This window comes from Hyaena hyaena, unplaced genomic scaffold (genome assembly GCF_003009895.1).
Source record: "Hyaena hyaena isolate Hyena2069 unplaced genomic scaffold, ASM300989v1 scaffold_777, whole genome shotgun sequence".
Taxonomy (NCBI): Eukaryota; Metazoa; Chordata; class Mammalia; order Carnivora; family Hyaenidae; genus Hyaena; species Hyaena hyaena.
Genome location: NW_024081407.1, coordinates 485,469 through 512,909, shown reverse-complemented (window position 1 = coordinate 512,909; position 27,441 = coordinate 485,469). Strand labels below are relative to the sequence as shown.

At 38.1% G+C, this 27,441-nt stretch overlaps 1 protein-coding gene across 6 annotated transcripts in view; it reads right to left on the bottom strand.

The window, feature by feature from the left end:
* Positions 1-27,441, bottom strand: part of ARHGAP28 (Rho GTPase activating protein 28) — a 223,163-nt gene that overhangs the window by 89,671 nt on the left and 106,051 nt on the right. For all 6 annotated transcript variants that reach the window (XM_039218727.1, XM_039218725.1, XM_039218726.1 and 3 more), the window contains exon 2: positions 300-502. In XM_039218727.1, the coding sequence (XP_039074658.1) occupies positions 300-468 (169 nt within the window). In that variant the 5' untranslated portion in view covers positions 469-502. The remainder of the gene's footprint in view (positions 1-299; positions 503-27,441) is intronic.

The window sequence follows — 27,441 nt, the reverse complement described above, 5'->3', positions numbered from 1 at the left end:
AGAATCCTCAGTCTGCTAGATGACAGTGAATCCAACTGATGATAGACACAGCAAGCCTAACCAGTAATATGCAAGGAATCAATTTGGATTTTGACAGATCTTCTTTTTTGGTCACGTCACTGTTTACAGAAGCCACCATGAGCCAGTCCAACAGATATAAATCAGTGGGAGCTGGCAGTTGATGTGCCAGAGTCGCCTGATTTCATTTGTTAAACTACTACTAGAAGGATTTCCACCTGCAAACACAAGACATACACAGGAAGACAGTAACACACAGGCAAACACACCCAGCACCTTACCATCCGCAGGCTTGGCGTCGGCTGCTGTCTGCTCTTCCTGCACTCTCATGCTGCTCTCTCTGATGCTTTCTATCTCCCGCAAGAAGTCCGCCATGGAGGTGCTGTCTACGGAGGCTTGTGAGTTGGAACGGCTAAATGCAGGAGAATGTAGGGACTCATTGGAGAGCATTCTGTTAATTCTTCGGCAGCGAGGAATAGATTTTCTGAGGAAAGAATAATATCTGTTGTTAATTAAAAATTAGTGTCTTTTATGTTATAAATCATGAAATGAAATTTAGGTTTAAAATGAGTGGAGAAGTAGAGTTAAGTGTGATAGAGAGGGATTGGAGAGAATAATCTTCACTCCATGGTGGCCGTTCTTTTTCATTCTCTATAATTTATAATGATTTGGTGGCCATGTAAGAATCACCATGAAACTACTTTTTGTAATTTTCACACACTTATAAATCATGAAGTTAGTTGTATTAGCCAAAGCATAGAGTTTAAGGCGATATCTCTGATGAACACAGATGCAAAATCCTCAACAGACTACTAGCAAACTGAATTCAATAATCTGTTAAAAAAAAAAAAATCATTCACCACCAAGTGCCATGCAAGGATGGCTCAATATTTGCAAATCAATCAAGAGGATATATCACCCACTAGAATGGCCACTATCAAAAAAAGAGAAAGCAAGAATGTGGAGAAAATGGAACCCTTGTTCACTGTTGGTAAGAATGTAAACAGTACAGATTCTGTGGACAAAAGTATGGCAGTTCCTCTAAACATTAAATATAGAATTACCATTTGATGCAGTAATTCCACTCTTAGGTATATATACCCAAAAGAATTGAAACAGGGTCTTAAGGAGACATCTGTACACTGTGTTAACAGCAGTGTTACTCCCAGCCATAAGGTGGAAGCAACTTCGACAAATGAATGGATAAATCAATGTGGTCTATACGTACAATAAAATATTATTCAGCCTTAGAAAAGAAAGAAATTCTGATATATGCTACCACATGAATAAACCTTGAGGACATTATGCTAAGTGAAATAAGCCAGTCACAGGACAAATAATTCAGTTTCCATTATACTTCCAAGTACAGTTCCATTTATAAAAGGTATGTCAAGAAGTCAAAATCATAGAGACAAATAGAGTGGTACTTGCCAGGGTTTGTGGGGATGAGGAAATGGAGGTTTTTGTTAAATGAGTACAGAGTTTCAGTTTTACAAGAGAAAAGGAGTTCTGGAGAGGGATAGTAGAGGTGGTTGTACAACAATGTGAATATACTTGATACCAATGAGCTGTATGCTAAAACATTGGTTACGATGGGGGGCACCTGGGTGACTTGGTTGAGCATCCGACCCTTGATTTCAGCTCATGCCATGATCCCACGGTCATGGTATCAACCTTCATCTTAAGAGAGACCTTAAGATTTTCTCTCTGTCTCTGGAGCACCTGGGTAGCTCAGTTAGATAGGTGTCCAACTTTGGCTCAGGTCATGATCTCATGGTTTGTGGGTTCGAGCCCCGCTTCAGATCTTCTATCTCCCTCTCTCTCTGCCCCTCCCTCACTTGCTCACACTCACTTTCTCTCTCAAAAAATAAACACTAAAAAATTCTTTTTAAAACCATATCCTCTCTCTTCCTCTGCCCCTCTCCCCACTCACACTAAAAAAAAAAAAAGTTACGGTAGTACCATTGATCAGAATTATTAAAAATTGAAAAAAATGTTGTAAAAAGTTGGCCACTCAAATAATGAGATACTGTGAGGAAATAATCTGTAACATTAAATGGAAAAATCCTACATGAGGATGAGGAAGGGGGCACCAACCAGGGACACAAAGACCATACAGTCACCCCGGGGAGAACTGGAGCACCACTCGGGGTAGGGTCCAAACACTGCAGGGGGCAGTGCAGAGCATGGAACAGTGTCATGGGGTGCTTTCTTGCAGGGGTGCTGCAAGGACTAAATAAATTAGCAGGGGGTGTACATTGAGAACATACAAATATCCAACAAGCGCTGGTTTAAAAAACAAGAGACACAATGGGGGAAATAGATGGGAAAATGCCAGAATTCTGAGAAATTTTGGAGATTTACATAAAAGTAAAATTAAAGATTTTGGTGTGAGGTGGTGATGTGTTAAGTGAGCTTACTGTTGTAATCGTTTTTGCAATATGTCCACATATCAAATCAACATGCCATGCATCTTAAATTGAACCCAATGTTATATGTCAGTTATATCCCGATAAAACTGGAAAAAATTCAAAAAATATTTCACTTCCATGATATGTGACTGACAAATCTTATACTTGCTAGGAACAGTGTTTGATTAATAAGAACACTTGAGTTCCTAACCGCGAAAAAGAGCCACTTTATGCAGTATGATCATCTATTCTTATTCTGACATGATTTTCTCTTTTCAATTTTCCAACGTGGAATGGCTGTGCACCTTTCTTCAAAGAACTCCAAGTCTGCCTTGTTCTCCTTGGGTTCAAGTGGAGTTGAACAGAAACGCTAAGACTACCTCTTAACCAAAGTGCAGGCTGAGCTGTTTCACCCAAAACAAGACCTCGAAGACGGAAAGAGGCAAGTGTGGAATTATGACTCACTCAGGGCAGTTTCAGTTTTCTCTGCGGAGCAGCGTGGACTGCTAGTGAATGTAACCAGTCCCGCAGCACAGGCAAAGCACACTGATCTGCGTGAGCACACAAGGACACAGGGGAGTAAGCAAACAATCCATGAGCTCACACTGTCTATACCTCTAGGAATCCTAAATTCCAAAATCACTTTTAGCAGATATTTCTGACATTTTACCACTGGTCCTGACACTACCACGCCGTTAAGTAGTACTAGTTTTGGACATCAACTGGCAGTGAGTTAGCCAATTTGTTTTTAAAACCCAAAGCATTTCATGAAAATATGAACTATCCACTTGTATTTTCTTACACTGTGAATTTTAGGCAGCTTTAACAATTGGTTGGTAAGAGTTTTCCACTAAATTCTTTATAGTTTGACAAGACACACATACTTTTTTTTTTTTAAATGTTTATTTATTTTGAGAGAGAAAGCGCATGAGGGAGGGAGGAGCACAGAGAGAGAAGGAGAGAGAGAACCCCAGGCAGGCTGCACACAGTAAGTGCAGAGCCTGAAGTGCGAACGGTGAGATCATGACCTGAGCCAGAATCATGAGTCAGCCAGTTTCACCGACTGAGCCACCTGAGGCACCCAAAGAGATACATTCTAATGGGCGAAATAGAAATCAACACATGTTGAAACATCAACAATCATGACGATTATTGCTTCCTTTATTATTTTTTATGCTTTTAAGACTTCCCTTTTGCAACAAGACCAATACTGAGAGCCACTAACAAATCTGTAGAATGCCAGCATAGAAGCATCAACTTACAAACTATCCAATTACCATTGCTACACAGCCTACTACCCTTCATATGCCATTTTCAGAAAAAAATTTATAGATGTCCAAAACCTTCTCTGCTTACGGATGTTTTTTAGGTTTATTTCTTTTAAAAATGAATGTGCTTGACTTGTGAAAAATTTATAGTATTAACAGCAGGCATGGACCAAGTTTTTAAAAACTATAATGCAGCATTGAAAACATAAAAGTTTAAATAATACATAATTTATAAAGTAGAAATTGAAGGTCTTCTCCTCCATCTGTATCACATCAATATTTTTCTATAAGCTGCTTTGTTTCCCCCACTCAAAAATTATGTCATAGATATCTTTTCCATGGCAGCAAAGAAGTATTACCTCAATAACTGCATGGATTAGCATAAGTTATCTTACAAATTAAACAAACACACAGATATAACCAGGCACTAAAGGTGTCTGAAGTGAGAAACTTGAGAAAGAATAAGTAAATCTTAGAAGATGAGGAGCAGGTACAGTTGGGGCTAATAACAATAACTTTAATTACAACACAGTTTCTTACTCATGCAAAGCTTACACACACTGGTGGAATCTCAGAGAAGAGATCACCATACCATTCTGCTGGGCCAGGGGAATCAAATGTGAAATACAGGTCATGAATGTCTGAGTAACACACTGGTTCATTCTCAGATAATCCACCCAAAGAATCCTATAATTGCATGATCAACATTTTTTTATCTTTTTTTTTTTTTTTGGCAAAGAAGTTAGACAGGATTTTTGGGACAAGCACATTTGGAAGAGTTCTAGCTTTTTTAGTTAGGGATCCTAATATTTCCCTCTTCATTCCAGAGTAGAGTAGGGACCACGACCTACCAGTCATAAAGCATTACATAATTGTGATCCTCCTCAGGCTCATCCAACACTTTGATGAGCCTTTAACCTTGAGCTTCATACCTCACCATATTAGGACAAACAGAGCTTAATCTTCAGAAACTGTTTGTATTTTTTTAAATTCCAAAACAGTATCAGGAAAATATTACTTGAAAACCAGAACGTAATTGTATTACACAGCAACTTTTGTTGGGAAAACACCATTAGGTTTCAAATTAGAGTCTGGGTGCATGGTAATTTCCATGAATTCAAAGCGGCATTAAAAAATAATTTTACTTTTCCATTTTTCCCTCCATTATTTTTCTAGATATAACTTGTATTCTATGGCAATGATTCTTAAAGATCTGTTCACTTTTTATTGTCTACCCTGAATGAGTATTTTATAACTTCAGAACAATGTAAATACCTTACAAGAGGATAATTCTCCCTCCACATGTCAATTGACTTTTTAAAAAGTCAATAATCTTTTTACAGATTAAGTAAGTAGTCTTTTATATATATCCTTCCTGATGCTCTTCCTTTCTTCCCACAGGTCCTTGTGCCCATAACAGATCACTTGTAATCAGCTTTGAGAACTTCATCTGCCACTTCCTCTGTTTTACTGTAGCATTTGCCGTACTGTGGACCTGCTGGTAACAAACAACCTCAGATTTCTTTATGAATGCACCTTTAATTCATTTTTAGTCTGGTGAATTTGTTTACTGGGCACAGAATTTTAGGCTGGCAGTTTTTATTGCTGTTTTTCAAACCTTTTAAAGATGTCATTCCATTGTCTTCTGGACTCCCGAATCTGATGAGAAATCCATTGTAATTTTTATTCAGATTCCTCTAAATATAATTTTGTTTTTCTCTAGCTGCTTCTCACAGATTTTCTCTTTCTCTTTTGTTTTTAGCAACTTAATTATGAAATGCTGACATTGTGGTTTTCTTTGTTTTTATTCTGCTTGATGTTTACTGCGTTTCTTGAATTTGTGGGTCAATGTCTCTCATCAATTTTGAAGTATTACCCATTTTCTCTTCAACCATTTCTTTTGTCCCATTCTCTCTCTCCTCTTCTCGAACTCCAGTAACATGAATGATGGCCATTTGATACGGTCCCAAATGTCCTTCAAGGTCTGTTTTGTTTTATGCTCCACTCCTTCTCTGAGCTACAGTTTAATTTTTACTACCCTGACTTCAAGTTCACTTTTCATTTCTTCTATGCATCTAGTATGTCTATCCAGTGAATGCTTCAATTCTGATACTGTGGGTTTTTTCCAAAATATACATGTCAAATTAGCTCTTTGGAGAAATTCCATTTCTCTGTTGGCATTATTCATCCTTTATTCATTCTGTCCAACTTTTCTCCTGATTTCTTTAACATATTATCATTGTAACTTAAAAGCTCTTATCTCAATGCCAACATCTGCGCCATCAGTATGCCTGCTAACACTGATCAAGAACCAGTCGATGGTTCATGAGGGGTTACATTTTCCTTTTCTTTTACAAACCTCATAACTTTCTGTTATATGGCATTCATTGTTTTTTAAAGGAGCTCTAGAAAACCGGCATAAATAGTAATTTCCCCCAGAAAGGCAAGCCTTTTCCTCTGTGTCTGGTAGTTAGAGTGAGACACAGATCACTTCATTCCAATCAAGAGTTGAGCTGAGTCTGAACTATATTGCAACTTTAATTAGTTATAGGTTACCTCTGGTTCTAAATGATTTAAGAATCTTGTGTGTTTACAGACTCCCTCCTCCAGGAGGGCTATGGGATAAACACTGAGGGACTCAGAAATCTCTCTGTGCTTTAGTCTTGCCCCCAGCCTCCTGTGTTGTTGGGCTCTCAGCAAAAATCCTGAGAGAGGATTATCAGGTGTGGAGGACCCTGTATTTGAGCTTCGACAGATTCCAATCTGCTGTGCCAGTGCACACAGCCATTAACAGCTGAACTGTTGTCTCCTTGCCCCTGCAGAGGCCCTCTACCCAGGCAGGTGTGATCATGTGCCCTATAGCACATAAACTCAGGGCAGAAACATGCCCAGGGAGGGAAATGACTGCTGGGCTCTGTCACCTAGGAAGAGCTCTGCCCTCCCTGGAATTTAGCTCCTTTAGACACTGTGTCTACAGTGCTCCACTACAGTGTTTATAAAACACACAATTTTTACACTTATCCTTTCTTCTCCAGTTGTTAAACTAGGGAAGACAGTCAGCCACCACCTAGTCTACGTCCTATTAGTGGAATTCCCGCAGAACATTGTAAACACATCAAATGTCTTTTAACACTGTATTTGCTAATGAACTGTTAGCTCTATCTAACCACAAGTCCAAGTTTTCTGAGTATATGCCAGAGAATATTTTTAAAAGACATACTTCTTGCTAAGAAATACTCGATGGGCCCTTATTGTTTCTTATAAAGAATTTCACACGTAACAATTTACTACCACACACATTACATCATTTGATTCTTACATTAAGCCTGTAAAGCAGCCAAAGCAAAAATACATGTTTCATTATACAATGAGGGAAACGGTTACTGACAGCAAAGTGGAAACACAGCACTTCCCGCCACGATTACAATGCAATGTAAATGCTCTTCTAGGACTTCATGGCCCAGCACGTTCTGTCCTCAAACTGCTTCTGCAGTCACACCTTCTATCACTTTCCCCAGCATTAGCACTAGGCATGCTAATCTTTTCTCAGTTTCTCTAAAAAGCCAAGCTGTTTCTTCTCTTAGGAAATTTTCTCTTATTGGTTTTTCTGCCTGGAACATTCTCCCATTTCCAAGCCAAGATGCTTCTCATCGTTCAGCTCCCAAGGTAAATGTCACCTCCTCAGGGGATCTTTTCCTGGCCATCCTAACTTAGCATTCCTCCAGTTATCCATCATCTCGGCTTTCTGCACTTCCTTCTTCTCATCCATCACAACTTACACTTCATCTACACTTACTTCATTTTTGGGGAATGATTTCCCCCAGCAGAATAGAGAGGAACCATGTCTGTCTCATTTACACAGTATCTGGCCAGTAACAGGAACTCAGAAATATTTGCTGAATGAATGACTATTGACGGTGGAGCCAGAATACAAATTCAAACCTTTTCAATCCTGTCCAAATTCTTTCCTTACAGGAATCTTTCTTAATTTCAAAAGTCTCCTCAGGTATTAGTGTATTTGCGTGTTGTTATATGTATCTTTGTACCAGAGGAGAAATATGTGGTGATTTAGAGAAAAACTGTGAAGCCAGCTGGCCCAGGTTTCAATGTGGGCTCTGATATTTGCTGGATCTATGACTTTGCACAAGCTATTGAACCTCTGTTCCTCCACTACTTAATCTGTAAAATGGGAATATTAATCATACTCATGTCCTGGGGTTATTATGAGGATTAAGTGAGTCAATATATATGAAATGCATGGCACAGGATAAACCCGTATGTTAAGTGACTGCTATAATTTAATTTTTTAGCACGCCCATAACTAATTTATGTTCAGGTTATCAGGGGCAGGGGCACTACAATATCACTAGAAATATAATGAAATAAATAAAACTGCATTTATCGGAACTCCTCTCTGATACAACCCCATTTCCAAGCCTTCTTGTTTCAACTCCCTAAGTCCCAAGTGGCCATCTGGCACAGTTCTGGCCAAATCCCATCAGAAAAATTCTTCCCCATGGTTTCTGTAAGATCTTTTGTCTTCTTAAAATAAGTGTTATTGCTTTCTCTTCCTCTTTCTCCTTTCTTGGAATGTAGACAAGATGACTGATACTTTAGCAGCCATCTTGCAACGATGAGACAAAAGCCAAGAAAATTACAGTGATCAGGCTTGATATTACTGAGTCTCAGAAATATCAGATGCTGCCTATCTCTAGACTTCTAGAAATGTGAGAACAAGCTCCTATTTTTGAAAACTAGGCTCATCTTCGTTGTTGTCATTGTTACTTCCAGCCCAGATGATTCTCAACTGATGTAACTAGAGGGAATACTTTAATAAGTCATTTGGAGTAGAGTGAGATTATATGTCTTCTCCACTGCTCTAAGAGGACTAGTGAAGTAAGAATACACAGTCAAGAACCTGCCTCCTAAAGGAAGGGGTGTCTAATGTAATCATCTTCAGTCTTAAGAACTGCCAAATTATTAGCCTAACCCCATGTCTTGATCTGGCCTTGTTCAGTGTACTATAGAGTTAAACTCATTCCTGCTGAAGATATCCCTACCTAATTACATAAGGAATATATTCACATTGTTCTCAAAGCAAATATATTCCAAGAGTATTAGGAAGAATACACCAAAATCAAAGATTTCCCCCTCTTCTTTCTGAAAGAGAAGGATTGGATTTTCCATTGTCATTGTCCTTAAATGATGCCAATGGAAGCACAGCATGGCCACCTAGAGAAATCATCTTGGCTCCTGACCTCAGGGAGTCTTTGCAGCAGGGCTCTTGCCAGTGAAATTGCTCACTCTGTGGGACAGACCCTAGGCACAGTCCCAGCAGTGCAGCTGTGTGCCCTCTTAGCTCCCTCAGGAGGCCACTTAGGTAACGTAAGAAGACAAATCCCTTGTTTTTATGCACTGGCTTCTCAGCGATCTTTGAATTCTAACATGCTTATAAACAAGCTCAACTTGGATGTCTTGCAAAAAGCACTTGAAAGGCACTGGTGATAAAGGGAAGCTATGGTTTCAGAGTAACAGAAGCAAGAACACAGAGCAGGTTCCCACTCTCTCAGGCTCAGGGACTCTGTCTCTCAGTACCATCTGGCGTCCCTCACCCTCCTCCTGCCATCCCCATTTTCTGTTCCTCTCCTGGCCTGTCTCACCCCTCTTTGGGGAACAAGAAGAAAGCTGATGAAACTATTCCATCAGAAGGTAAACAGGTCTCCCTGAACCTCTCTGTTGGCAGAAAAAAAAATACAGAAAAATGTGTTTGTAGATTAGGTGGAGGCTTAAAACAGCAAACAAATTTCCGTCACTCATCAGTGGATATTTGAAATGGTTTTGAAAGCTGGAAATTTGTTAACTAACTGAGGTTCCTATCAGCAGTTAAATTCTTATGCATGTACATAACACCTCTGAGCACAAGCACTGGGCTAGGAAGGTGAACGTTGCAACATGGAAAGAACAACTTCCAATCATTAAACACTGAACCCCAGAAACTTGCAAGGGGGTGGTGGTGGAGGCTTAAATGGGACAACAAGCTCTGCTGCAAGAGAGAATGACAATCTTTTTTTGAGGATGGATAAGGAGAAGAGAATGTTTTTCTATTCTTCTAGCTATGAAAGAAAGTCAATTCTACATGCTTGACTTTGAAAGTAATCTATGCCGGGGCGCCTGGGTGGCTCGGTCAGTTGAGCATCTGACTTTGGCTCAGGTCATAATCTCACAGTTCGTGACACTGAGCCCCACATTGGGCTCTGTGCTGACAGTGCGGAGCCTGGAGACCATTCTGAATTCTGTATCTCCCTCTCTCTCTGCCCCTCCCCTATTCATGCTCTGTCTCTCTCAAATAAATAAATAATAAAAAAGAAAGTAATCTATGCCATGTTCTATCTACTGCTTTATCAAAGGCACCACTAATGAGAATCAGTGCTTGTGTAGCCACTGTATAATTAGAGTATATCACTTATATGGGCACATATAAACATACACATGACAAAGTCAAAATACAATGTTTCTTCAGTTTCATCTACTTTGGTTGAGGGAACAGGGAAATAGATACTGATTGCTAACAGGTATGGAGTTTCTTTTTGGCATGAGGACAATACTCTGGGATTAGATAGTAGTGATGGTATCACAACTTTGTGACTATAAAAACCATCAAATTTGTGTACATTGGGTTTTTTTAACTGTACACTTTAAAAGAGTAAATTTTGTTATATGAATTATTCACTGATTAAAAACTATATGAGAAAAGATTACTTTTATTAAATTTTGATAATTAAAAGTGCTTCGACACTGACAACATCAAAGGCTGGTGAGGATGTGGAGCAAGAAGTATTTTCATTCATTGCTGGCAGGAATGCAAAAAAGTATAGGTGTTCTGGAAGACAATTTGGCTATTTCTTGTAAAGCTAAACATCTGCTTATCATACAATATAACAATCACTCTCCTCAGTATTTACCCAAAGAAAGTCGAAACTTACGTCCACACAAAAACCTTCAATGTCAATATTTATAGCAGCTTTATCCTATCCTTTAGTAGGTGAATGTATAAATGTGGTACATCCAGATAATACAACATTATTCACTGCTAACAAGAAATGAGCTATCAAATCATGAAAAGACATGGAGGAAACTTCAATGTATATTTCTATAAATAGAAATGAAATGAAAGAAGATGTTCTTAAAAGACTACATACCATATGATTCCAACTATATGACATTCTGGAAAAGGCAAAATTATGGAAACAGTAAAAATATCAGTGGTTGTCAGACGTTGAGGGGGAGCTGGGAGGGATGAACACATGGAACACATAGGATATTTAGGGCAGTGAAAATATTCTGTCTGATACTTTAATGACGGATACAGGACATTATGCATTTGTCCAAACCCACTGAATGCACAATACCTATAATGAACTTTAATGTAAACTATAGACTTTTGGCTGACTATGATGTGTCAGTGTAGGGTCATCAATGTAACATGTACTACTCTGGTAGTGATGTTAGTAACAGGGAGGCTGTACATGTGTGGGGCAGGAGATATACAGGAAGTCTCTGGATCTTCCCTTCAATTTTGCTTTGAATCTAAAACTGCTCTAAAAAATTTCTTCAAAAAAATATTTTGGGATTTCAAATAAGTTTTAAAAATCAAAAAAAGAATCAAATTTTCAAAAAGGGCTGTGGATGTAAAGACACTCCTATGAAAGGTTCTTTGACTCCTTTAAGCAAAGAGTAATAGTCACTGATGGGAAATAGTGTTACCTGTTCAACTAATAATCCTCTTAACAAGTAACAGCCTAAAATGGCTGTTTTTAAGGCAAAGGCAAAGGAAATCTCCAAATATGAATGCTTTATGTTATATTTTAAAACCAATGTACAGTTTGTGAGCTTGATGTAGATACTGATTTTGGTGAAGCTCAGTCAATCCCACAAGTAACTCATCACATCATCCTCAAAGATAAGTTAAAATTGGGGCGCCTGGGTGGCTTAGTCGGTTAAGCGTCCGACTTTCGCTTAGGTCATGATCTCGCGGTTCGTGGGTTCGAGCCCCGCGTCGGGCTCTGTGCTGACTGCCAGCTCAGAGCCTGGAGCCTGTTTCAGAGTCTGTATCTCCCTCTCTCTCTGACCCTCCCCTGCTCACGCTGTCTCTCTCTGTCTCTCTCCTAGAAATAAATAAAATATTAAAAAAGAAAAAAAAAAAAAGATAAGTTAAAATTATTAGTGGAAAACTAGTTTTGGTGACACCTAATCATTACTCAGAAGCTCCTATTTTTTATTCAACTAGGAGATATCCAGGAAAAAATATCTATAAAACAGAACGAAACCAAAAAGCAGCTTTCCCTTGCTCTTTAATAGAATTCTGTCCTTTCTCCATTCACTGATACATGTTATTATAAGAGTTTCGGACGTCTATATGTTTGGTGCTTCTAAAATTATTCTTATCCAAGAAATCTAGATAATTTTTTAAAGATTGTCTTTTTCATTGAAAAGCAAGTTATACATTCTCTCTACTCTTTAGTACCAAATGTCAGTGTGTATTTTTATTCTGTGGTTTTGAAGGGCCTGCTGTGGCTGGTGTTACTATGCATGACTTTCAAAGTAAGTAACCAGATGAGTCTCCCAATCTGGTGTCATCTGAAAAGTTTGCCTCTCTGGCACTGTAACTATCTTCTGGAATGCAACCATATAATCTCTTTTCTTCCACATCTCTGGTCTCTATTTATTGTTTCTATTACCTAGTAGTCATTCAGTGGTCAGCCACAAAACACAAAAACTATTCTGTTGCATCTTTGTACTGTTTGTTGATTTCTTTTGTCTGTCACCCTTCTTGAACTCCAAAAAATTTCAATAATAGCAGAACAAAATCACAAACAAGATCAAAGGGATAATCAGGTAATCCCTCTGATTGGAGCCTCACGTGGTCATTCTCATGTGGATGATCATTCTCGCATGTGCGGGTTTTAAACAGCTCTGTGGACCATGCTGTTCAGGTTTTCCTCTAGTCTTTTTCCTCATGAGGCAATAACAGCTCAACTTTAAACTACTCAGTAAAAATCGAAGGTGAAATATAAACCCAACTTACTGAATTCTGGCAGGAATGAGTTGGCCATTAGGATGAATAATTATCCCTTGATTCTCTTCTTTCACAATACATTTTCCACATTCAGACTTATTCTATTCCATGATGGTTTCAGTTCTATGGGATCCTCTTGAGCAATAATAATTCTGTGTTCCATTTGTTTTCACTGGCTAACTTTAAGATGGCTGCCCCTCACTTCTGTACAAACAGATTAAAATTGGAAAGCCATAATAACTAGAGTTTCCAACGAGACAGAAGATGCTAGACTTGGGGATCTGAGAGAGAATTTGAGAAATACTCAAATAAGCCACATTTTATAGATAAGAAAAATGAAGCTCAGAGAAATGAAGTAACTCATCCAAGAGCACACAGCTAATTTCTGAGAACTACAACTAAACATTTAATCTCCTGATATCTAATTCCATGTTCGTTTCCCCCTAGTCACCAGTCTCCTGATCCATTTATACTTTACATTCTTCACTCACTCACCCAAAAAAACCCCCAAAAGCTTCACGCTTTTACAGTAGAGGCTATTCTCTTTTTTTCCATTAATGTATTTATTTAAAAATTTTTTAAATGTTTTATTTATTTTTGAGAGCAAGAGAGACAGAGCACGTGCAGAGGAGGGGCAGAGAGAGAGGGAGAGACACAGAATCTGAAGCAGGCTCCAGGCTCTGAGCTATCAGCACAGTGCCCGATGTGGGGCTCAAACTCACGGACCATGAGATCATGACCTGAGCCAAAGTCAGGCACTTAACTGACTGAGCCACCCAGGCACCCCAATCTATTAATGTATTTCTTAAAACACAAATGATAAAAGTGGTATTTTCATCATTAAATATGTTGGAAATTCTGTCCCCAGTCAAAGTTTTCATTAAAGAACAAAGCTGTATGCAAAGGTGCCTTACAAGAGAAAAAAGATTAATACAAATTTCTCTAAAAATCTGAAAGTAAACTAATAAAGCTGACAAGTGTAACAGACCAAATACACTGGCTATATTAAGTTGTATACAAGACACAGATACCACGCATAAAAAAACAACTGCTATGTATCTAATCTAAATGGAATATATTAGCACTATTATACACAAATCACATTGTTAATTTATCCTTTGGTTGGCATTTTAGAACGTATTAGAATTTCTTGAAATAGTGTCAATAATTCTTGTCTTTTTACAACCATTCGAGGAAGTAGAAGAAGCAGAATTCCATTTTACTCAGCTTTCCTTGTGGCATATGGAGACATTTCCCGAGTATCATAGCCAGGTTAAAGTAAAACAATAAATTCTAAATTCACATTGTTATTACAGTTGCTATTAGCAATCATCATCATCATTAAAGGTATTTTCAATTACTTCTCTACCTCACTCTCGCCAATTTGCTTATAACATTGTTCATCATAAGATAAATTCCTTCAGTAAATCATTAAGAGCCAGCAGTCAGAGCACTTCACATGCTTTAAAACTGCCATACAAAACTACTGTCAGAATTAAAGTCATCAAAGTCCCTCTCACAGAATGACAAGGAAGGGCATAGACTAGTAACTTGAATGCTCACGTTAAATGTGAAGATAAAGTTAGTTGCAAGTTCCACCAAAAGAGAATCAAATAACTACTTTCCTAATGCTTGACTTCATGTGGTGGGGGTGCTTGCTGCCGATGCCTCTGAAGTTCTACCACATTCAAGGTGAATAGTTTTAGTAGTTTAGGACCTAATCTCTGACAGCAGACATACAACTATAAACTCCAGATCAACAGTCTATGCCATGGGGAATGGACAGTGATTTCTTTTCTACCATCTTAGAGGAAGCTTTTTCTTTAAGAGGAGTAACCCCAGCAGGAAGTTTTCCCTCTTCTGAGGCTTCCTCTCCACTCATTTTCCAGTAACGTCATTTTCTTTCTTTACCACTGGCTGGGATTAATTATGATACTTAGTAATTCCCTGAATAGACTCAGTTGTGGCCAAAACTGTTGAGCTTTCGTCCCTTTAAAGAAGAAATACATATGACACAAAGGACTTAGGTCTTGTATTTCACTGTATTTACTTCCATTTATTTATAAAAGAAACTGACACTTTTTTGGGTTTTGATGAATGGGCAAGAGAGTTTCATTTTTGCTTTCATTTTCTATGCAAAAGCTCCTTCTTTAAAGTAAAAAAATACCAGATTTTGCTTAACAGGATACCTATATTTCAGTAGAGTTATAAAAAAGAATTCTACAAGGGTTCCTGCTAGCCCAGATAAAGATGTAGATATACATATACATATACACATACATATAGATAGATATAGATGACACCTTTGTATGAATTCAGTAGTCTATCCTCTGAAAAAATGTGGTTTGACTAATGGAGCAAAGCTCAATCTCTGCCCCACTTGCCCCCTTGGCATTCATATTCAGTAAACAACCTGTGCAACTATTTTCATTGACCTTGAATTTTACTAAGTGACTCAGTTTCCCATTAATTTCCATTATAGAATTCTTCTAGGAAAATGTCAGTCTCCAGCCAAACTTCTAAAATCACATCTTTAACAACTAACGAACAGTTTTCTTAATTTTTGGTAAATGTGGATATTTATTAATTCACTTATGAAAAATAAACAACTAGGGGAAAGGTTATGAATATTAGTTACGACCCCTTGAGTAACCTTTTAGGAAATGTGCTCTTTCATAAAATATTTTATTCGTTTTGTTACCCTAGACAGAAAGAAAGGAAAAGAGGCACTATGTATTTCTCAAAAGAAGACATAAAAATATATTGTGATAGAAAAACAAATAGATCTGTAGTGTTAAAAACTCCAGGATGGTGGTCAGTGAAAGCTTCCTGAGCCTCTCCTACACACCTCTGTGCTCCCGAACATAATAAATAGAAAGATGTAAGGTCTGCGGTACTTGGACGTATATTTAGATGTACTTAATAGACACGTATCAAAGGACTGCTAGTGCCACTTATTTGTGAGAAACACAACTCTGTCTCCTAGCAAGACCACTCTGTCCTGATTCTCATTAAACCTTTCCAATCATTATTTCTTTGTCTACTTTCTGAATCCCCTTTAACCACAAATCCCTATATATTAGTATCTCTCGCAAAGTTGTTCATACTCAATGATTCTATATAGACCCGTCTCCTGCAAAAAAGCTCTTCCTATGTCAGAGTTTAGCTTTGACCTAAGTGCTAGTATCTTCCCAGTCCTTAACTCCATTCCTGACTACTCTCTCAGACTCATCCAGTGGCCTGCTGGGCATCTCTACCTGGATGTTACAATGAGACTTCAAGACAATGTCATACACTTCCTCAACCACATGTCCTACAGATTAAGGACTAAGTACCTTTGCTCATGTTTTCCCTATGCTTGGAGTCTGCCCTCCCCTCCTGACTTAAATTAAGATCCATTTTAGGTGGCCTCTCCTGAAGGAAAGAACTCCTCAAACCCATCCTGCATTCCTCTCAACCTGGGCTGATAGAATTCTGAGCATACTTCTATCTATGCACTTATTGGCAATTCCATGAAAGCGTGAAAGACGTAAAAGTAATTTGTATGTGAGTGCCTTAGAATTCATATGAAGATACAGACCATTAAACTCAAATACTTCCTCTACTCTGCTCCAACTTTCTTAACAATCAGCCAAAATTTTGGCTTGGCAGCAGAAAAGAGAAAACCAGATTTCTGCAAAGTATCCAAAAATTTAATCTGAGAGTGATTTAGAGGTGAAGATGAAAAAGGAAATGTGTAGTAAAGAGAATAAAAATGTATTGCTGACTACAATGACTACAGTATGATGATGATGAATAATTTAACAAATATTTATTGGGTACCTACTAATACTAGGTATGAGGCCCAAGGTGCCAGACACTATTCTAAATACTATAAATACAATAAACCAAAAGACCTAGCCCTCAAGGACATTTTATTCTAATGAGGACAAATAAAACTAACACAAATACTCCTGTATATATTCATGCATACAGATGTGTAATTAGTGAGCTTCCATCTCCAACCATGAGAGACCAACAGGGTTCAGAATTACCCTCCTACTAAACAGCAGTAAACAAACAGGAAATTGGACAAAAAAGGCAAACAATTGTTTTTAAACTTAACAGGCAGTATAGGACTGTGAGGCCTGGAGAAAGCAAACAAATGCAGTGAGTCCCAATGGATGTGCCTATCTATTTGGAGGCAATTTCACAGAGAAAGAGGTACTGAAGATAATCCAGCAGCAGTCTCAAAGAGGAAAAGGAGCAGATATCAAAGCTGAGAAAGGCTGATTCAGCTAGAATTTGCTTGTCAGAGTATTAGAATGGCAGGATCTAGAAGTGAAACTACTCCAGGAATTGGCACGGGGGTCCCCTGGATCCTTTGATTAAACACCTATCAGGGCTCCAGAACTGAACCTTCACAAGAGTGGTAGGAAAAGAACCAGGAAGCTTTAATACAAAAAGTTTCCATGGTACAAATAGGGCCAAGAAAGTGTGCATGTACAGTGGTGTGTATACTAAAAATGTGTCAGGTGGACTTCTGCTTTCCCCTACAGCAACGCATCAGACTTCATATAAGCCAGAGTAGAGTCATGGAAGAATATGCAGGACATACAGTAGAAATCTTAGAAGTCTCATGTCTTACTAGCAAGATTGGATTTACCCTAGTGAGAGGCTACTTCAGAATGCACTTGCCCCCCTAAAAATCCACAAACTGTCTGCCAAAATAAATCTGTGAAGCCTTTAAAAAAATACAACAAAATCTGTCAAGCCACAATCTAAAATTCACAAGTTCAATGAGCCAATGAAAATTAATAGACATATGAAGAAGGAATAAAAAGTGACTCAGAACAAAATCAGCCAGTAGAAATACACAAAGATTGGGGCGCCTGGGTGGCTCAGTCGGTTAAGCGTCCACTTCGGCTCAGGTCATGATCTCACAGTTCGTGGGTTCAAGCCCCGCGTCGGGCTCTGTGCTGACAACTAGCTCAGAGCCTGGAGTCTGTTTCAGATTCTGTGTCGCCCTCTCTCTCTGACCCTCCCCTGCTCATGCTGTCTCTCTCTCTCAGAAATAAATAAAACATTAAAAAATTAAAAAAAAAAAAAAGAAATACACAAAGATGATGGAAACTGGCAGGAAAAAAGTCAAAACCGCTGTAAGAAAATATCAAAAATACCTAAGGACTTAAAACATGAACATAATGCTGAAAGAAACAGGATATACAAACTATGAAATTTTCATACATAAAAAATACAACATGTGAAATAAAACTTATACTGGGTGGAATTAATAGCAGATTCGACAGTGGGGGAAAAAAATCAGTGAACTTCAAGACACATCAATAGCTAAAAAGCAGCACACAGCTAAAAAGAAGCAAAAAATAATAAATAGAGCCTCTGTGACCAACACAACATAATGTGACCACAACACAAAAGTGCTGACTTCCAACCAAGATTTACCTCTTGCCTAAAATAAACACACACACACACACACACACACACACACACTATTAAAAGATTCTCAAGATTAGTAAATAACAGGAGACTAAAAACAATGATTTCAAAAAAATAGAGAACAAACAAGTTGAGTCCTACAGTGGCCTTAGATTATAGCCCAGAGAGTTTCCAGGCCATGGGTCAGTAACAGGGAACCCAGCTGAGACTGCTGCTCTGAGTTCAGGAAAAGGAGCTAGAAGTCAAGGAAGCTATGGAGCACACAGGGCAGGGTAATGGAGAAGAGAGATCTTCAGATAGAGAGAACTCTGGAGATTCTCAAGAGGATTCCACTCAAGTCTTCAATTTTCATATATGGAAACTGCCGTAGGCCAGGGGTCACCAGAGAATAAGATCCCCAGTAATCACAGAGGGCCAGGAATAGTTTGTGTCCCCAACAAATAAAGTGAAAAAAAAGCTCGTGGTTTATAGGACCCTGGATGAGGTACTCAAAAGCATTTCACCTCTACAGTAGAGAGAAATTGTCCTTAGATGAAATACTACTCTGGTCACACCCAACAATCTTAAAAGCAAGACACAATAGGATCAAACAGTTTTCAAATATCAGAAAAAATTCAGAAATACTTATAGAAATATAAAAATATCTAGCCCCCAAAAGATAAAATGCACAACACTGATTCCAATAAAAAGAAAATTACCAGGCTAGCAAAGAAATAACAGGCTATGACCTATAATGAGGAGAAAACTCAATTAATACAGACTTAGAAATGACACAGATGATGGAATTAACAAACAACGGCACTACAACAATTATTACAACTTTCTCTTGTATATTCCAGAAGCTAGAGAATGGGGTGCCTGGGTGGAGGCTCAGATCATGATCTCACGGTTCATGAGTTTGTGCCCCACATCAGGCTCACTGCTGCCAGCACAGAGCCAGTTTTGGATCCTCTGTCCCCCTCTCTCTGACCTCCTCATTCTACCTTCCCCCACTTACACTCTCTCAAAAATAAATAAACATAAAACGTAGTAATAATAAAAATAAACATAAAGACACAAATAGGTCAAAAGTAAAAATATTTTTTAGAAAGCTATCCAACCAATGACTTCAGCTTTCACCTTAAAAATTCAGAAAAAGATGGGGCGCCTGGGTGGCTCAGTCAGTTAAGCATCCGACTTCAGCTCAGGTCATGATCTCATGGTTCGTGGGTCTAGCCCCACATGGGGCTCTGTGCTGACAGGTAGCTAAGAGCCTGGAGCCTGTTTCAGATTCTGTGTTTCCCCTTCTCTCTGACCCTCCCCTGCTCATGCTGTCTCTCTCTCAGAAACAAAAAACATTAAAAAAATCAGAAAAAGAGTAAATTAAACCCCAAGTAAGCAGAAAACAGGAAATAACAAAATCAGTGAAACCAAATGCTTATTGTTTTAAAGATCAATAAAATAAACTTCTATCCAGACAGATGAGGGAAAAGAGAAGACAAACTAGCAAGAAAAAGGTGACATCATTACAAATTTTACAGATATTAAAAGGATAATACGAAAAAATTATAAACAACTTTATGCCAATAAGTTCAGCAACTCAGAGGTGCTTGAGTGGCTCATTTGGTTAAGCCTCCGACTTCAGCTCAGGTCATGATCTCGCAATTCATGAGTTCGAGCCCCACGTTGGGCTCTATGCTGACAACTCAAAGGCTGGAGCCTGGTTCAGATTCTTTCTCTCCTTCCCTCCCTTCCTCTCTCTCTGCCCCTCCCCCACTCACACTCTATCAGTCCTAGCTGTCAAAAATAAATAAACATTTAAAAAATTTAAAAAAAAAATAAGTTCAACAACTCAAGTGTGAAAAACAAATTTCCTAAAAGATACAACTTACTAAAGCTCACTCAGAAGACACAGATAATCTGAGTAGCCCTGTATCTATTAAACAAATTGAATTTGTAGTTAAGCATCTTCCTACAAAGAAAATTCCAGGTTCAGATGGCTTTACCAGAGAATTCCACCAAACACTGAAAGGAAAAATAATAAATACCCATTGTACACAAATTCTTCTAGAAAATTAAATAGGAGAAAACATTTACTAACTCATTCTATGAGAACGGCTTTACCCAAATACCAAAACGAAGCAGGTAATAGATGAGAAGAAAACTACAAATGCTCTCCATGTATGCAGATGCAAACATTCTTAACAAAATTTTAGCAAATCAAATCCAAGAATATTTAAAAAGGAAAAACACCTCATGACTAAGTGGGGTTCACCCTGGGAAAGCAAGGATGATTCAATATTTGAAATCTGTTAACTCATTTAATTCATCACATTTAATTATTATCATTTAATTCATTATATTAAAAAGAGTAAACCACATGATCACTGCAAGAGATATAGAGAAAGCGTTTATGAAATCTAGCATCGATTCATGTAAAAACAAACAAACAAACAAACACTTTGCAAATTAGGAATAGAACTACCTCAGCTTGTAAAGGTTATCTAGGAAAAACTGCTAAAATCATATTTAATGGTGAAAGACTGAATGCTTCCCCCCACTAAGATCAAGAACAAACCTGGATGACTTCTATCACCACTTTTAATCAAAATTGTGCTGGAGATTCTAACCAGTGTAATCAAACAAGAAAAACAAACAAAAACAATAAGAGTAAAGGCATCCAGGTTGGAAGGAAGAAAGTAGACTGTTTTTACAAGCAAATATGATCATCTAGGTAGGAAACCCTACAGAATACAGGAAAAAACTACTAAAACTAACAAATTAGTTTAGCAAGTAAAAAGATAAAGATCAATACACAATGTTGTAGACAACATACAATACAAAAAGCAACTGGATTTCTACATACTAACAGTAATTAGAATGAACATTTTTAAAAAATACCATTACCAAAGCATTCAAAATTTAAACTACTTAGAAAGATAAATCTGACAAAAGATGGGCAAGAGCTGTATACTGAAAACTACAAACACTGCTAAGAGAAATAAAAAAGACCCAAATAAATGGAGAGATATAACCGGCACATAACATGATTGGAAGACTTGAAACTTTGTAATATTAATTGTACCCAAATTGATCTGTAGACTTAAAGCAATCCGAATCAACACCCAGCAGGCTTTCTTTGTAGAAATTGACAAGATTTCTAAAGGTCATATGGAAATACAGAAAACATGGAATAGCCAAACAACTCTGAAAAGAAAGAGAGAGAGAGAGAGAGAGAGGGAGAGAGAGAGAGAGAGGGAGAGAGAGAGAGAAAGAGAGAGAGAAAGAAAGAAAGAAAGAAAGAAAGAAAGAAAGAAAGAAAGAAGGAAAGAAAGAAGGAAAGAAGGAAAGAAAGAAGGAAAGAAAGAAAGAAAGAAAGAAAGAAAGAAAGAAAGAAAGAAAGAAAGAAAGAAAGAAAACCAGAACACTTATGAAGCTACAAGAGAAAGCAATACAGTATTGACATCAAAGACACTGAGATACAATGGAACAGAATAAAGTCCCAAACTGTATCTGCACCTATGTCATCAACTGGTTTTCAACCAAGGTGCAAAGCCAGTGACGGAAACAATCTTCTCAATAAGCAGTGGTGAAACAACTGAAGACCAACTTAAAAAAAAAGAAATAAAAAGAACTTCCATCCATACCTCATACCATATACAAAAATCAACTCAAAATGGATCATAGACCTAATATAAAACCCCAAAGCTTTGAAAATTTTTAGAAGGAAAACATATAAGAAAATCTTTCTGACCTTTGGTTAGGGAAAGATCTCAAAGGTAAGATATATAAAGTATGATCCGTAAGATAAAACATATATAACATGGACTTGAACTCTGCTCTTCAAAGACACCATTAAAAGAATGAAAAGAATGAAATTTTCTACAAGAAAATATTTCCAAATCACATATCTGAAAGTTGAATCCAGATTATTTGAAGAACTTTCAAAGCTGAATAGTGATAAAACAAGCAACTGAATTTTTATAATGGACTAATGACTTGAACACTGTACCAAAGAATAAACTGTACACATTGAGAGCAAGATGAGATGTTGCATAAACCAATAATTAAAATAAGTACCACTTTCTCTAAGATACTGTCCCTGATCTTACCAGAAAACTATGTCAGCATATGTTACTTACCATAGTGTATTACATTGACTTGAGCATATGACTCACCTAAACTGTTAGTTTTTAAAACTACTTGAAATTCAAAATTAATCAGATTTATTCTGACATCCCCAGTATACCATAGTTCTTCACATGATGCCTGCTTCATCTGAGTAAATATCACATGTATAAAGATGGATAAATAGTAGGTAGAGAGGGAAATTCCCTTTTCAGTGAATGTTGTAATGAAGAAATGTGTTTCAGAAAATTATTTTATAAGTTTAGTAATTTCATAATTTCTTAGTGTTCTAGAAAATTCTAAGTTTTATTAAATAAAAAAACCTATCTTCTTCCAAGTTTAACGCTTTTCCTTTAAACTCAAGGTTTCATTTTTTTTAAAAAAAACTTGTTTTTATAAGCCATTATCTGAAGTTAATCACTGTTCTCTAATTTCCTCTCTCTCATGGACCTCCAAATTGTAGAAATCAGTTCCAGGCAGTGCCAGCTCCCAAAAGATAACAAAGCTATGCTATTATGGAAGAGAAAAGAAAACAGAAGACTGGGGAGGTGGAGAAGGGGGGAAATACCACGTAAACTTTCACAGAAACCCAGAGTCCTTAAGTTGTATGCGTTGCTCCACAGACAACTGCCAGGAAGTTTCCAGCATCACATGACTTTCTAAAGCAAAGGAGACGCCTCGCCTCCAAGAGCATCTGGAAGACAGGGATCTAGGACTTGACAGCCATCTCTTCTTTTCCAGTCTCAAAGTGACAGGGAACAAACTCCAAAAAGCATCAAAGTGACCTAGGTTCTTTCCATTTCTCAAGTCTTGCTTTCAGGTGGGGCATATTGATGCCAAAAGGGGTTGGGGGAAGAAGCTGTCTTCCATAAAAGAAGACAGGTTTTGAAAAGGGATGTACCTTACACACAAAGTTAACCTTCCGGAACACCTGAACCCTAACCGACAAACAGGCAGGGATCGATTGGGCCTCCAAAGCCTATTTACTTTCAATAAATATTTATTAGACATAGGCATGTAAATTTTGCCCCTCTGCTGAGCTCTGAAATCTGCCTGGATAAACCTATTTTTTTGCTGTTATCAGCTTCCAGAGCTCTCTACCAGCAGTGACCCTGGCTAATATCTCATTTTCCATTTGTTAAATTTATACTTAAAAAATTTTTAATGACATGTAAAAATCACAGAAGACTCTGCATGTACATATATACATGGTAGGTAGATTCTGACAGACATTAGACTTTGCTCCTTTCACCAGAGGTCTGATGGAACTTTATTAAACAGGTTAACTTCCTGTTCTCATTATTTATAAGAACCATAGGATATTGTAATGAGGTGTTTATGAAAAGCCATAACAAAGCTGACCTAATTTAGAAAGGGAAAGAGGGTGTGAAACATTAACTTTTAAAAAAAGTGCAGTTAATTGGTTACCACTGAATTTCTTAGCCTGTATGACTGCCTACCTTTTCTGAAGAAAATGAGTAACATGTCAAATAGAAAATGTTGTATTCAAATAAGTGGTTATTGATTCAGAAGAGGAAGCATCTTTGAAGGCAGGGGGCAAGAAGCTTTTAGAAAAGAGAAGATTGATCTGTAAGGAAGGGGCCAGTGGGAAATGAGCAATGCTGCCAAGGGAGCAGGAAGGCATGGGTTCAAGCTTAGCAGAAGTCTTGTTTCTCTCAGTCAGGAGCACAGAGAGGGAAGATGAAGATTTGTAATATAGGAAGGTAGGCCCACATGGTCTCTATATTCTCTGAAAAAAAAAATACATACATGTATATTTCTACCTATGCATAGACATCTGAGTATGCACATGTGCATACTGTGTTACTGTTTATCAAGAACTTTCTGGTGAATACTTGCCAGTAGAGCCTTCCTGGCTGTCTACTCCTAGGTCTCTTGCTCTTGGTAAGCATCTGGACCTTTCTAAGAGTTATTAAATACCTGGAATATCACCCTTGCATGCTCCTATACATTTTATTAATCATTTCTATGCATCCATTTACCAGACTGTCCTCACAGAAAATGCCTATAGGCCTTAGATGTGATCGTTTGGCTTTGCCACCTGCTATAATTAGAACTTAGCCTTCAACATTATACATGAAATATAAGGCTATAACTGTTACTTGGCTATATGTTTTAAACCCTTAGGATGTCCCAGGCATTGGTCTGGATCCCGCAAGTGCTTAGGGAGGCCCACCTTCTATAAATATCTGGTCACCCTTGATGTGAATGGGAACAGGGCCCCAAATGCCTTTCACCTTAAGGGTTGGGCTATACCCAGCTAGCCCAATAAAAAGGTGGGATGTGACCCACAGCAGGGGTCAGTGAACTACATGTGGACAATTCCACTCTGTTGCTGCCTTTTTAAAGACAGCTTTACTGACTTATAAGCACTCACACTTGTTTGAGTATAGTCTACGGTCACTTGTGCCGTGGCGGCAGAGGTGAATAGTTACAAAAGAGATCTTACATGGACCACAAAGCTGAAAATATTAACATCTGGCCTTTTACAGGAAGTCTGCCGACCCCTGACCCAGGGCAAATGAATGTGTGCAGGGTACAGGCTGTAGAACAGACCATTTCCTGAGGAGCCATGGCTGTTAGAACTACACCCTCCCACCTCTTGACAAGGAGCACAGGCTGTACCCCTGGAGCTCTGAGAACCTCTAAGGCCTGCTCTCCTTGCTGGACGTTGGGAAGAACGGGAGGCTCAGTTAAAACTTGCTCGTGCTTTTTTCGTACTCTGAGTCTGAAACCTTGTATAAAAGTCCATTCATCTAGAGAGAACAGTGCTCTGAGTTCCATTATTTGATTGAGAAAAGTAGTCTTTAATAAAACAAATATGCAAGAAAATATGCTAATGGCAATCTGTGAGAATAAGATTTCAGTGCTTTGGTTGATTTCTTCAGAATGCCTGTTTAAACCTGCTGAATCTTCCTTCGTGCATTTAGGAAAAAGGATAATTGAAAAGTTAAATTGGCCATGTAATTTTAAAATGTGTGTATTTCTACATAAACACAGGGGCTCAAGTTCTGCTGAATGACCAAAATGCAAGATCTGAAATAAAAACTTGAGATCTGTTAGTGAATATCAGGAATGAATAAGAAAAACTGAAAACCACTGTGAATTTTCAGTATCACAGCCGAAGGAAGACAAGGCGCTCTACAACAAAATTACTGGAGCATAGATGTGTCTTCCAAGGGACCCAGTAGCAACATGATGTCACCGGCCAGTGGAAAGTCAGGCTCCTCCGGGCAGCGCTGGTCAGCTCTAGCACCCCTCTGCAGCCCACAGAACCTCTGCCTCATTTCCCTGTTACATGCTGAAGGTCAATGAACCAGCTCTCAAAAGCGGCAATTTCTTTGGCATTTCTGAAGTGGGGCAAAAACATTTGGCAAAAGTCACTGTGATTTACTTATCACATTATGAAGGAAAAAAAATGGATTTGAACAAAATTCACTTGCCACTCTTATGAAACTGAGTTTGTGGGGAGGAGCAGAGGGGCTGGGAGAGGAGGATTCATCATGTGCAGGGAGATGTGCTGTGAAAACTAAGAACAAACTTGGCAGCTATTTTAAGCACAATCAGTTTGCTGTATATCTGTTTTGCAACATCTCAAGTCTAGGATTACACACTATACACATTCTCTTAAAGAGAAATACTTTTTGACTTTAAGCGGGAAAAGAGCTTAACAGTGTTTGTTATCTGATGTTTCTGTTTTCCTAACGGAAAATGAATAAAGAATTAATACAATTAACTTCGTGATTGTTATCCCCCTTAATAACCACTGCACGCATGACCTAACAGAGGCTTGAGAAAGTAATCCAGGACGCTCTCATAATGAATGAGATCCGAGTGTAAAATTTTCCATTCATGTTGTGAATGATATTTTCTGAAGTCCTTCTTAATTACCCTTAACCTTCGTGGGTCTCACTGAACAAATGATGAGTCTAGAGCAAATCCTCAGCATACTGGAATGAAACATACATGCTTTTCTAATGAAAGCAAACGGAAGGTGACCTACCACCTTTTAAATGTCACTGCCAAGAAATACATGCAGTGTTTTATAATTCACAGTATGGATTCCCATGGACTTGAAGTGGGGGAAGGAAGGAGAGTAGGGAAAGCCATTTAAAGTTTCCAGAAAACTGACTGTAATTCTTTATTCTCTCTCACTCGGAAGATACCCTCCAGAACTCTAGATTTCACTTTTCTTCCACACTGTTTCCATTCATCCCTAATGTGCCCATTTCCCTTATGCATGGGAAGATAGAAAGAGGAAAAAAAACAAAATGAAATGAAATAGAGGCATATATAATAAGATTATCCATGGTCTGAACACTTAAAGTAACAATTCATAGATACACTAGAGAAGTAACTTCCCTCATCTGTCATTACTTCGAGCACAAGAAGACCTTACCTATTCTTATATTCCAAGGTCTTCGATATTAAATCATGATCCATAACAACTATGGACTCTGCACTTAATGATATTTTAGGGTTTCACACTTATCACATCTCATATGTATTTATGAGGAAAGGTAAGCCCCAGATGTTAAGCGACACAAGCAAGGTAACATGACTTAAAATTGAATGGTCTTTCAGGAAGATCTGTGAAAAGCTTTTGCATCCAAAATGATCAGTATAAATGACATAAAAATCACCCAGAATAACTGAAGCATTTCGTTCATGATCCTCATTACATTCTGCTTAATGTTTAAAATATAAGTTTGAACCAGGTAATTAGAAGCATCAGCCTAGAAGTAGCTTTTAAGGAACAGATTTTGTGTGTAAGTAGGCTGAAAACTGGCTAGATTAGAGCCATTGGTAAGGGAGCCTGCAACACTGTGTGTCTGATGAATTAACCTAAGAGCCTATACTTGAGAGAGGACAGAAGGGATTGGAGCGATTTGTGTAGAAACAGTGGACAAACTATACCATCTGATTAGGGAGAGAGGACCACAGAATTCTACAGAGGTCATGATTACTACACTATTACGTTATTTCCCCTCCATTTCTTGCTTAGGCAGAACTCTAAAGACTAAGGAGGACCTTTGACACTGTGAACCTATGCTTCTCTTTTGGACTGGGTCACTCCATAGGGAGTGTTCTGGAATGGTGTGGG